Below are 12,959 nucleotides of genomic sequence, written 5' to 3' on the forward strand. Positions count from 1 at the left end.
ATCTACCTGCCGCATTTGCAGGTAGCCAATGTGAATTGAGTGATTCAGACGCATAACTATTGGTAAGCAGGGTACGCAGTTGCTTACAGGCCTGGACCAATCAGGGGCCTGCAACACAGGAAGACATTGATTGACACCTGGGGCCCCCTTATTGCAAATCATTACTCGTGACAATACCAGTATTCCCACGTGCAGCCAATGACCAAGTGGGAGCAACAGCCATAGACAGTTAAAGAAATGGACCAACAGATCCCATTGTTCTGGACGTAGACCAGTACAGGAAAATAGAAGCACTTTTCCAGTGATGGCTAGGCGTTCCTACGCAGCCTCCAACTGAGCTTGACAACATAGTTGTGACGTGGGCAACGTGTCTGAAAGTTGTAAGTCTTCTGGTAGCTGTACCAAGAAAAATCTCAATCAATTAGGAAAGACAGAGAGCGTAGGTAGGAGATAACATAGGCACAGGCTAATTATTGCTAACTAACATGCTAGTTAACATTAGCAATTAAACCTAAACAGCTAATGGAAGTCAAATTCATTTTTGTGTTTCTGATATGAAGACAAGACATGTGTCACTCGAACATCTCACATTTACGTACAGCAAATGACTGTGCCAAACATTTCAGACCATTCTGCCAACCTGCATACATTTTAACATCAATGTACGCTGAAACATTTTTTCACTATCAAGTTGTTGCTGTTTCGGCTCGCTGCAGCGGGCAGGGCTACTGCTCAGTTCCCCCCGCGACTGACACGCACACGCACACACACACACACACACAGGAAAAAAAACAAAAAAAACGCAGATGAAATGTACAGGATGACCTAAATTAAGGACAGCTACATTATTGTAAGTGCAATGATAAGTTCAATTCCAATAAGTACTTTTTCAAACTGTATGAATGTGTGTCCCAGCTCAGGATAGGAAATTATGCCTTTTTGCTGGATTATCAAGGCGGTCCCCTCTAATAGGCCTACAGCAATGCTAACGAGTAGGCTACCATGAATAGGACAGGATGAAATCATAGAGACACAGCGATTCCTGTTTTTCACCTTTATAAGGCAAAAAGTGGCTGGTAAAAAGTAACTATGGCAGGTGCATTTAAAAATCCACCTGCCACTGCGCCCCCTTTTGGGGGATAGAAAACAGAAGATACCGTAGGAATTGATGCAATTTGACGAGTGTTTGGATCATTTTGACAATTGTATATGGATATTTATTGTTAAACAAACATTTGTTTACACAAGTCTGTTTGTGTTAGGGTTGTCTGAACCTGAAAATTCACAATACCTTAATAAATTCAGAGGCTGCATATTGCTTATCTGGACACGCATATTTGATTTAATCACTAATACTCAATATTTATATTATTAAAAACTGTTACTGTGTATAGCAGCCTCCCACTTATTTAAACTTTAAAACTTTAAAACTTTAAAGTTTTAAACGTTAGCTTTCCATCAGTAGCATCATTTAGCAATTTCCCAGCCTGACTGTGAATATCTTATATCTTAATCTCAAATCACAGCATGAAAGTCTTCATTACATTAACCCTCTACACAACAGCTTATTGGCTGTTTTATGTTTTTCTACTACAGTTGTGAAAGGTCAAGGGAGCCTCAGTGACGGATGCATTGTTGGTGCAACCAACTACACAGCAACTCTTTGGCATAATATTATCAATTTAAAAATGGTTGCTAAAACAAAAAGTTATGAGATATGTTGCACTTCTTCTGTTTACGCCGTTGCCATCTATGCAGAACAAGGCATGTTTTCCCCCCACAAAGAGGCGTGCCTCTCTAGATTACTAAAACTATGATATTTTCTGTACACAGCCTTGTAACTTTGCCTTGTTGAACATGTTATTATGCCCCAAATCAAATGTTTTATGGTCACCATTCTTGTAGCTGGTTGGCTTGGTTCTAGGCTTAAAACTCTTTATATGAGAATTGAATGAAACGTCGATGGAGATATTGAATAGTTGAGCTCTATGGCTACTGCTCCCAATTTGTTAGGATGGGTGAAAAGGCAGAAGTCACCTTGTATGTAAGCCCATTCGGGAAAGCCCATATCACACTAACGTGCCAACATTACACTCACACAACACATATTTTCACACACACATTGTCTGGCAGCATTTGTATGGATTAACATTAATGTAATGGAGCAACGTTAGCTACAAACTAGCATGCTATCGCTACAAGCTAGCATTGTGAGCAGCCTAAAATTGAACAAATGGTACCAATTTCTGGTTTGTTCTATTAGAAATACAGTAGCATAAGTACTTACAAAGTATGTCGTTAGTATGTTGAATCCTGTTTATTTCGTCAGTTCGTTCGCCTCGATCTGCAGGTTGTCCTCCCGTTGCACCTTCAAAGCATAGCTGGTGTGGTAAGGTGCTCCGGACATGGATGTATAAAAAGAACTCCGGAGTTGTCAAGTTCCAGTTCTAGTACTTAACGCATGCGCGGTAAAGCAGTAACGTTTGGTGCAAATTCTCCCGCAATGTAAAGCTAGCTAGCTAGCTACATTGCGTTTAACATTTTTAGTGGATTTGGTGTTAACACTAGCTAACCTAAACCTTGCTAGCTCAAATTAACGTTGCCATTAACATTAGCTTAGCTACCGGCCACAGCTTCACATCCGCTAAGACACATATACAACAAAACATTCTATACCTCAGTAAGGAAGGAAACAAATAGCCAAATGAAACAATATGGTCAGGTAACTAAGCTTAGTTGAACATAAGAGAGTAAATAGTAAAATGTCACTATAGCAAACAATTGGGTAGTTTAAAATAAAATAAATACAAGTATGTTTTATTATAATCAAGATGTAGAAGGTGAAGGCTGGGAGTGTGGCATTGACGAACTACCACTTTGCACTTTTAAAGCCATGATGTCTCTCTCTCATGGGTGGACCAAATTCTCTGGGTGGGCAAAGCAGACAAAGGGGAGGTAATCTTGCCCCTTATAATGCAACCTCATAAGGAGCAATATTAATTCATTCATTATTTAATTTTCTCAAAGGCAGAGCAAGACTCCCAGGGCTCGGTTTAAACCTATCACCATTTCTAGCCATTGGGAAACCAAAGGCAAGCTGGGGGAACGCATATTAATGTTAGAAAAACTCATAAAGTAACATTGTAAAGTAACATGTTTATAGATATGTTTTTGGTCTTATCCTACTGAAAGCAGGGTAGGCTACTGCCAAAATGAGCGAGACTGATTAATCTCATATTGTAAAGGACAACAAACATTGGGTCTTCTTTGGGGACCTACAAGGGCTTGGCTTATATGTTGCCATGGTGAAATGTAGACAATTGTGTACTTCATTATGTCCATCTTAAACCCCTTTGGGTAAAAATCAGCATAACAGTAAGCCAAAAAGAAAAATATCTCTCAAATGAATGCATACTTTGGCTCCACAACAAGTAGTGAATAAAGTGCAATGGTGGCTAAATTCTAAAAACACACTCTGATGCAATTTCTTGTGAATTTAATCAGTTGTATCTTTTTAACAAAGTCATCATCCGAACAAGAAAATCATAACATTGAACATCATTCATTTTTGAGTCATAAATCTTTGAATATGTTACAAAATTGTTTTTGTAAACACAACAAAATGCAAAAATCTATGACATAGCAAAGTCTGACAGGGGTATGTAATGTTATGCTTCCAAAGATACATTTCACCAAAAAAATATAATTCAGTCCAAATGAATAGGCTGCAATGAGAAAGAGGTACACCAATACATCAGAATTCAAACTAAACAGTTAAATGACCTCAGATGGGTGAAAAAGAATATGCAACTGTATTACTTGAAAGGTAATAGCAAAATGGTTTCACAGCTAATAAGGCTGTAAAAGGGGACATTGGTCCCCATGTTGTCAATATACTCATAATCATTTTTTGAAGATTAAACTTAATGTCCAAATACATTCATGTTAGCAGGTGCGGTCCAGGTAAGGTCAAAGCTCAAATTTGGTTCTGCTATTATTTGTTACAGTAGATCTTTTTATAGTCAGCAAATTGTTACATTTAGTAAATATAAGAAGTTATTCATTAATTTAATAATGGGCGGTGTAAAGTCAGCTGCAAGTTAAAGTTTACTGCATTGTCCATTTTGAGTGAGGGTGCTAAGTTAGAATGTCTTAGAATTATGTGGCATTATTTAACTGATAATTTAGTTTTTTATGTACTTGACCTTCTCTTCTTTGCTATGATAGGGAATATTAATATTCTCTCTCCAAATATACTGTATATGTATAGAAAAATTAATAACTCTAAATTCCCAAAGCACCCGTTACTGAGGCTTTGGGGATGCTTACATTTAATGCACATTACTTCATCGAGCTAAGATAAATCGGGTGTTAAATAAAGTCACTTCACACTCAAAATGACTCCCAGAATAGAGTTATTAGCAGTCTTGGTGCATGTTATGAGATAACATATCACATGTAATGTCCGCTTCTTCTTTTTTTTTAAACTCACTATAAATTGTTAATTTGCAATTTTCCTCTATAACATCTTTGTGGGTTTAGGTACTACACCAGCGTTTAAGTTATACCACATCTAGTGAGCTTGAACGCTGCAGTAATTTGACTTTTGGACAGAGGTTAGAGGTTTGGAGGTTTCTGCTTAGAGAGCTATTTAACAAAAATCTTAATTGGTGCTTTTTAACACATTACTGAAAACAAGAGGTGAAGTTAGGCTGACATGCTCAGTTGATGGGGACAAAGCACCATTTCCAGCTGTATTGGTCTAATGTAAATGTGCAATGTGATGAGCAAATATTGTGCCTGATTATTTCCAAAGTTAACACAAACATTGGAATAATAAGAATTGGGAGAAAAAGGGTCTAGCCAAAGGTCTGATTAAACAAAACAAAAAACACCAAAACCATAAATCTAATATATTTCATATATACATGTCAGTCAATCTTTTTTACAAACTGACTTCACATTTTCAATAAGAATTTAGGGGTCTTCACATTATATCTCAATATCTCACACAGTAACTGTAAAACTATTAGGCATTAAAGAATTTGGGATTACCACTCCATTTACTTCAACGTAGGGTGCTTGGAAAAAAAAGTTTAATGTCTTGTGAATAATGTTAATGAAAATATGATTTAAAAAAAGCATGTAGACTATAATGTGTCATGTCTTTAAGTCAATCTCACGGTACATTGGCAGAAATCAGGAAAGTTTGGTTTGAAAGCAAATGTGTCCATGTGACGAAACACACAGGCAAAATAAAATACAAGGTACTACCTCCTCCAATTCTTTGAGCAGTTAAGAAGCAACAGTGATCAGCAAAATCAAGGAGTGGGAATGTTCACGCCATTTAAAAAAAAGTTTATTGTGTCAGAACCTGAAACAAAAAATGTCCTCAGAAGATATTTTGTGAAAGCACAGGAACAGGACCACCCAATCTTTTCACCGGCCAGTATATAAAATCAACAATGGGCCCATTCAGAAACGTCCAAAGCTCCCAAGGCCATTGAGTATAACAGATATTTATTGGTGGTATATATAGTAAAACGGAATAGTGGCACGAGTAAAAAGGACAAAAAATCCAGTAGGTCACTTTTCCATAACTACCAATATTCCAGTGGTTTTCATCATGATAATAACTGCAGTAATAATGTGGATATTAACAAGGAAAAACTTTGCTTTTAGTTGGTGGAGCCGACAGAATCAGAGTGAAAGGTGATGTATCCTGAGGACGATACAGAGGGTGTCCTTACAAAACTGTTTGTGCTTCCTTTACTCTCGCCCTTTCTCAGGTGCTTCTGATGCCCCGCATCAGCTCTAGCTCCAGCCCTGGCTTCACTGCCTGTCCTGGGCCTACAGGCAGAGTGCCCTGGAGTCTGCTGGCTTCGCCCAGGTGAGGCCACTTCACACTGCTGTTTCCCCTCACTCTCCCGACAGCCTTTACCTGAGCCACACGCCCCCGGGCTCTTCTTTCCAGCAGGTCTGTCTGGTTTGGGGGAAGCCTCAGGCGTGTTGCACCGACTGATGCTCCTTTTGTGATCTGAGAGCCGCCTGAGCGCTTGAGGCTCCCGCTCAAAGTCTGTGAGCAAGAAGTGAGGAAGGATGACTGTGTGCTGTTCATACACATCTGGGATCAGTGATATGGTGGATGTGCGCCGTGGGCTCTTCCTGGGGCTCGGCAGCGGCGTCTCATCTATAAAGTTGATCACCTCGTCGCGGCTAAAACACCGCAGTTCGTCCTCATAGTGCTCCCCACCACAAACCACGCGTGGCAGGTGCTTGAGGGAGTGCATACTATCCTCAGAGCGTCGCCGCTTTCGATGCGGGTGATGGGGATGGTGGCTCTCCTCGTGGTAAGAGACCAGGCTGTTCCTGCGCCTCTCGTGGCGCGGCAAGGTGGAGCTGTAGTGGGCAGTCACTATTATGTCCTCGGTGGAGCCCCATCGGTGAAGGTATGAGGGGATCCGGTCGTTGGTCCACATGTCGGTTTCGTCGTGGGAGAATCTTCTTGTAGGGGGCACCTGGACGCAACACACAGACCAAACCTTTCAGTGTATAAATAACCATTAATTCACCTACAGTAACACAGAACCAGTAAGCATTGTGGCACTGCTCATTAAATAAGTTGGGCTTTCGTCATTCATCATTAACATCATTATTATTAATACACCTACATTATCAATCAAAAGGATTTTACATGTAGGATTATTCATGGTAATGTGGCTGTCAATGCCACTGTGATAGTGCACTGCAATTTTAGTAATGACTTAGAGTGGTCTGTTTTGTGTAAATATTTAGGTTAATAATGACATATAGCTCAGTGATCTTTTTCATGTAAGTCTCAATAGAATTCAATCTATTTTGGTGCCCTGATACAGCTGTAGTGTGATATCCTACATGCAGCACATATAAGTTGTTTACACAAGATGGTAACTTAAGTTTTTCAAATAAATTCCCTAAGCCATGCATGGACATTTTAACATACTACATGGTTATAACTGAACTAGTAGTCACCTCCATTATTATGCAAAAGGAGATGGTTCCTACATGTTATACTCACATTCCATTCTGTTCTGACAACTATGCAAGAGAGAGAGGGTTTGTCAAGGTGACGTCAAGAGCGACAAGATTGATATCAGTCTGCCCCCCTGTGGTGGGTTTTAGTAAATACAGAGAAATGAGACAGTGGACGATACAGTAGCATTGAGTGTTAGGTGGGAGGGCTGAACAGCAGAGGGCAGCACAAGCATAAGAATGAATTAAGATGCGGGATGAAGCCAGACCCAAGACTCACACAACAAGCCAATAAAGCCAAAAAGACTTTATTCTGCAATCAAACTACTGCCATAGCACTTCTCAAATGGAGGTGCTATTGATATTTGAAGGTTTTTGTTGATTCATGGTCTAATTTGGCCAAAACCCTTCTAGCAGTGACAGAAATAATGTGACTGTATCACAGTTTAGCAAGTTGTCCTGTAACATAAATATGCACCTAATGTGTTTAACCATCTCACATATACAGCAAGGAATTACACAGTTAAATATTACTTTACAATCAAATTAATCTGTCATATGACGAGGTGTATTGGACACAAAAACAATGGATGGAGTAATGATTTGGTCTGATGAAATGATAGCTACTGTATACATCTCTGTTTCAAGGCTTTTTAAAAAGTCAATTTGAATAGTGGATTGTAGGATCACTAGTCTTTGAAGTGTCCATTATATTGTTGGATATATACCAATTCTTTATTTTTTATTTTTTTATTCTTTTAAATATATTCAATAAACAAATTTGTCCAAGTAAATGTGGACTGCTTCAGCTGCAGGCTGTACTGACAAAACTGAAGCCCTTGTTAAATTGTTTCTGACAAAGATGACACAGTGTTAAGATGCTTTGAAAAAAGTTAATATTGTGTGCGTTGCAATTAGTTGATTCTAAAGTTATATATCCTCTCCACAGCTTTCCAGGCCAAGTCGAACAAAATGTTTATCATCATCACTGCTTTAATCAATCATTTCATGAATATGGATCCAAAATCAGATTCTGGACCAGAACTCAGAGTTTACAGATTTAGTCAGTACTGGAGCCAAGTCAGAAAATAAGGTTTTGTTGAATTGCCCTAGAAGGCTGCATGTTAGAACTAACACTGTGATGTTAATGCAGGCTGAAAATGAACATTTGACAGCTCTGCATCTGACCGGGATGGATGCCGGATCCAATGGACACAATGCTTTTGGGTAGAACATGAGCAAATGTTTTGGTGTGCTTTCATGAAAACTTGATGGACTTCTGAAATGTAGAAGGTAAGTCAGTTGCTAAACTCTTACCCTCTTACAAAATAAAAATGTTGTCAAATGTAGGTCCATGGCTAGGACACAATTGTGGATAAATTAAGCACATCTAGCATGTTGATGGGACTGCCGATGGTCATATTTACCAAACATTAGTCGCCAGAGTGTATTTTTGATTCACGTAAAAAAAGACAAAAAAATCTGTGGCATATCTGGGAAAGATAGCAAAATGTCTAATGATTCCAGAAAATTCAAGCAAGTTACTGTAAAGGCCCACAATGCCATTTCATCATGCACAGGGTCATTTTGAAATAGTTCAATTGATGAAGTAAAAGAAATGAAGAAAATCAATAAAAAAATATACCTGCAAATACTGCATTTTATCTTCCTGTTGTTCCCTCAATGGATACCCTTGCGGGACCCCCCTTTCTAAGGTTGAGAACTCATACTTGGCATTACGGTCTACCGTCACGATTTCAGGCGCCGAGCTATAGTCATATGGTCTGTCATATATTAAGTCGGCATGAATTCCTCCATCTTGGCTGTTTTCTGCAAAGTGCAGAAAAGCACGAGCGTCAGGATTAGAGAGCAACGAACTCAATACACAATACAGACAGACAGACAGACGAATAAATAGGAGTGACAAGTTCAATTGTTCTCCGATTTGTTGGCTTAGCCTACGAGTCTGCTTTGGAATAGGAGGTTTAGATTTAAAAAAGTTTTGCTATAAAAATGACCAATAATTACATTCAAATGTTTACTAAAGGGATTAAAACTCCAGATTGGTTCTGAATTCAGAAACAATGCCAAATAGTTGCATAAAGAATCTTTGAAGGTACAGGACTTACACTCTGAACAAAATCATACAATGTCAGGTGTTCTTAGTTCTTAAATACCCATCGTCCAAGGTCATTTCCCCAATTACTGCATTCATGTTTATTATAAATCAGTTGGAGATGGGTGTGTAAAATGCTGATTTTGAGGGAAATGTTGGCCAAAAAGATGAAAGATGAAAGTAGCTATTTGCACAGGCAGCTTTGCATGCAAGTCAGTAGCTTTGTGAAATCAGGAAACAATCCTCATACATACAACTGTGATGAGTTATACATGGCAGGCCCTCTGGAAAAAAGCAGAGAACTGGCAGTGTTAATTATCACACAGAATATGGCCTGCCCTGTGTTGCTTTATGGCTCCTGCAGGACAATGAGCAGATATCAGGGAGGATGTTGAGGGGGAGAGGATCAAAAGGTTTGAAGGGTTAGAAACAGGAGAGAAGGGGTTCAGATCGTGTTGAGTTTAAACAGTGCCAAAAGAAAAAAAGACAGATTGTTCATACTGTCATCAGTTTGCAAGAATTTCGGAGATCCGGTTATGGACCCAGTCCACAAGCCTTTCTATGATTATCATGTGACCTAATTCTGGGACCAAATATTTGTTAAGTGTCAGTGATTTTTTGGTGATATGTTAAATGTTTAGCTCACTTGGAATACATGTATGTCTTTGATGAAATACACCTCTTGGATCACTATCTATCTTTCTTTTTATCCATCTATTTAAGTGCAGTTTAATCCAGACTTCTGCCTTAAAATATAAACTATTTGCTCTTTAAGTCAATATAACCTGACCAGTAGGTGGAAGTCCACATCTCACAAAGAAAACTAAAACAAAACAAAACAAAAATAAACATACACACACACACACACACACACACATATATATATATATATATATATATATATATATATATATATATATATATATAGTTAATTTTATATTTATTTCAGTTGTGTTTGCAGAAAAAAATTTGAGTATATCCCTTTATGACTTGAGGGAAATATGACCATCATGATGACATGAAAGTGCTTTTGAGCTTTACCGTAATCGCTCCTGTTTTACTCTGGATCCTAACAAATAAATGGGGAACCCTTCCTTTTATCATCCTCTCATGCCAGGGCATTTTAGAGGAAGATTGGCAAGTTTAAACGCATTGGAGTGAAAAAAAAAAAAGTGCTACAAGGTAAATATGTCCTTTGTCCACCATTGTTTTGTTTGTAAAGTACACACCACATACAAAACACAGAAAAAAGATACCTTAGTACAGAAAGTTGCATTAAACAGACACTTCATTTTCATCGCCTGACAACAAAGGTCACATGATAGGTCACATGATAACATTTGACCTCTGCTTTCAGATTTCAAACTACAACAAAATATAAAGTAAGTAATAATAAATCAAAAGAAACTAAACATGTATAATTCATGATTACTATTGTAAAAAGGTCAAAACCAATAGATAATATTTAACCAAGTGTTTAAATTGTACCTCTAAATAGGCTAAATAGGCTGTGAATGTAAGAAATTGAGTTACTTTTGTCATTATTTATTGTCATTTTGTACTATTATATATTATTTTGATAGTCCATGATAGAAACATTTTATTTCCTAAAAAGAGGTAAATACATGAACTTAATCACATCGAAAATATACATTTGCCATGTTTAAAATGACCAATTCCAATATTTACAGATTTGTAGCAATTTTCTAGGTATAAAATATAGTGGGGTTATGCTGTGTCATACCTTAAAGCCAGTTCAGATCAAAGGTTGGGGACAAGCTAAGATCACTGAGACTAACAGAGACGGTTTCATATTTTCAATTAATACAATATAATTTACAATTAACATGTACCATTTCTATTTCTAGAGTCTGGTTTAACTTGATTGATCCGACCAAAAATAGATGTCAGTGACATAGTTTAATATTTAGAACATTAAGCAAGCCGTCACAGAGGGTGAGGATGTGAAGTTGCTGGTAATCATGGGTGCTCCAGAGTTAAGGAGCGATTTGAACCTGCAACCTCTATCATTTGGGAATATAAAGCTGATTCTCAGTGTCACTCTCAAATCCAAAACTCTAACCAAACTAGAGCCATAATTGCGTATAATGTCCTGTGTTGTAATTGGCTACAGAAATATAACCCTGCCGCTGACATATAAGCACTAAAACAAAGTGTGGAGATAAGTGTGGATGTGAAAGACTACATCCTGTGATTTGACGGTGTCAATTATCAGCACACACACACACACACACACACACACACACACACACACACACACACACACACACACACACACACACACACACACACACACACACACACACACACACACACACACACACACAGAAAAAAGCTGATGTACAGTAGTGCACCTTTTCTCTGCAACATTCTGAGTGCTCTAAGTGTGTTTTTCTTGTCACAAATCTTTGATGTTAACTGGCTGTTAACAGGCTCCAGTATTGTATCACGTTTATTCTCATGACTAATGGATTCTCAGTTATAATTACCAATTGCAAAAATGTGATTCAAATAAATTGACATCTGAGGATGTAAATCACAAAGGTGACACCACACTGTACCTCAAGGACGAGAGGTGAAAATGTCTATTAAACATTAGGCTATAACCTCAAGATTTTTGAGCTTGATTTTAACCTCTGTTCCCTTCCTGCAATATTGTTCCTTTCAACTTCCCCAATACAACTCCTCCCTGGGCTAAGAGACCAAACTGTTTAGGTTGATAAATCACATTGGTCACTATTATTCCTATGGCCAAAGACAGTCTAATCAACACAAACGACTCTTTACTGTATGTCCCAACTCTGAATTCAATCATGCCTTGTTTAAAGTTGTCACTTGGAATTTCTAAATTTGAACAAACTATCTTCATTTTTAAAGCGTCTATGAATTTGAAAGGCTGCAAAAATATAACAAATTATCTTTTAGAACCACCTTTGAGAATTCAGTTTGTGCATGACCTCAAAGCGCATTTAACAGCACAAAAGCCACTCTTTAGAGCTTTTACTAGTCTTTTACTGAGCTGTCTTAGGTAATAGGAATTATCGTCCATATCATAATCAGGTGAAGAGGAGGGGAAAAAAAGAGGTAGGACAGGAGGGAGACTTCTGACAGTGTCTTACCCTCATCCACGTCGTCGTTGGACATGATGGCAACGCACTTCTCCCACACCATGCGGATGTCAGCCCGATAGCGGTCACAAGCCCAAAGGAACATGGGCAGCAGGATGGACTGGGCAATGGAGCACCACAGCACACACAACACCATCCAGTTGTAGGAGCGGTCAAACTTCAGACTGGCAAAGCTCACCACCTGGGCAGAGTAAGTAAGCAAAAGGGTTAGAAAAACATAATCAGCTATTATACTGTATGGAAAGGACTGCTGCTTACTATGTTAAATTCCATAGACTTATTTAAGTCCATTCAGCGCTGTTCACAGCACTGATAATAACACGGATTAGGTGGACAAGTCCTTACAAAGCAGAACAGAGCTAGTTTTCATTACCTCCGCCAAGGAGGTGATGTTTTCGGTTTGGTTTGTTTGTCTGTCAGCAGGGTATTGGAAAAATTATTGTACAGATCAATTCTGGAGTGCATCAGAATTTAGGGGCAGAGACAGAAATCATTTTTGACTTTTGTTAACATTGCGAGAGGGCATTTGTGCTGCATTCATGTGGTGTTGAAATATTTAGAAAAAGGAGTTCCCGACTTGGGAAATTCACACTGTATTAACAATGTGAGACAGGGCAGTGCCCTTCTAGTTTAGTCTGGAATCTGGGGTGGCAGTAGCTCAGTCTGTAGGGAGTTGGGTTGGG

The 12,959-nt window shown here is 38.4% G+C and overlaps 1 protein-coding gene across 1 annotated transcript in view; it reads right to left on the bottom strand.

Annotated features, from left to right (window-relative positions):
• Positions 1-3,481: 3,481 nt before the first annotated feature.
• gpr153 (G protein-coupled receptor 153) overlaps positions 3,482-12,959 on the bottom strand; it is a 32,663-nt gene continuing 23,185 nt past the window's right edge. The window contains exons 4-6 of the mRNA XM_032521102.1: positions 12,268-12,457; positions 8,657-8,841; positions 3,482-6,518 (exon numbers count right to left, since the gene is read on the bottom strand). Of these exons, the coding sequence (XP_032376993.1) occupies positions 5,679-6,518; positions 8,657-8,841; positions 12,268-12,457 (1,215 nt within the window). The 3' untranslated portion in view covers positions 3,482-5,678. The remainder of the gene's footprint in view (positions 6,519-8,656; positions 8,842-12,267; positions 12,458-12,959) is intronic.

This window comes from Etheostoma spectabile, chromosome 7, assembly GCF_008692095.1.
Source record: "Etheostoma spectabile isolate EspeVRDwgs_2016 chromosome 7, UIUC_Espe_1.0, whole genome shotgun sequence".
NCBI lineage: Eukaryota > Metazoa > Chordata > Actinopteri > Perciformes > Percidae > Etheostoma > Etheostoma spectabile.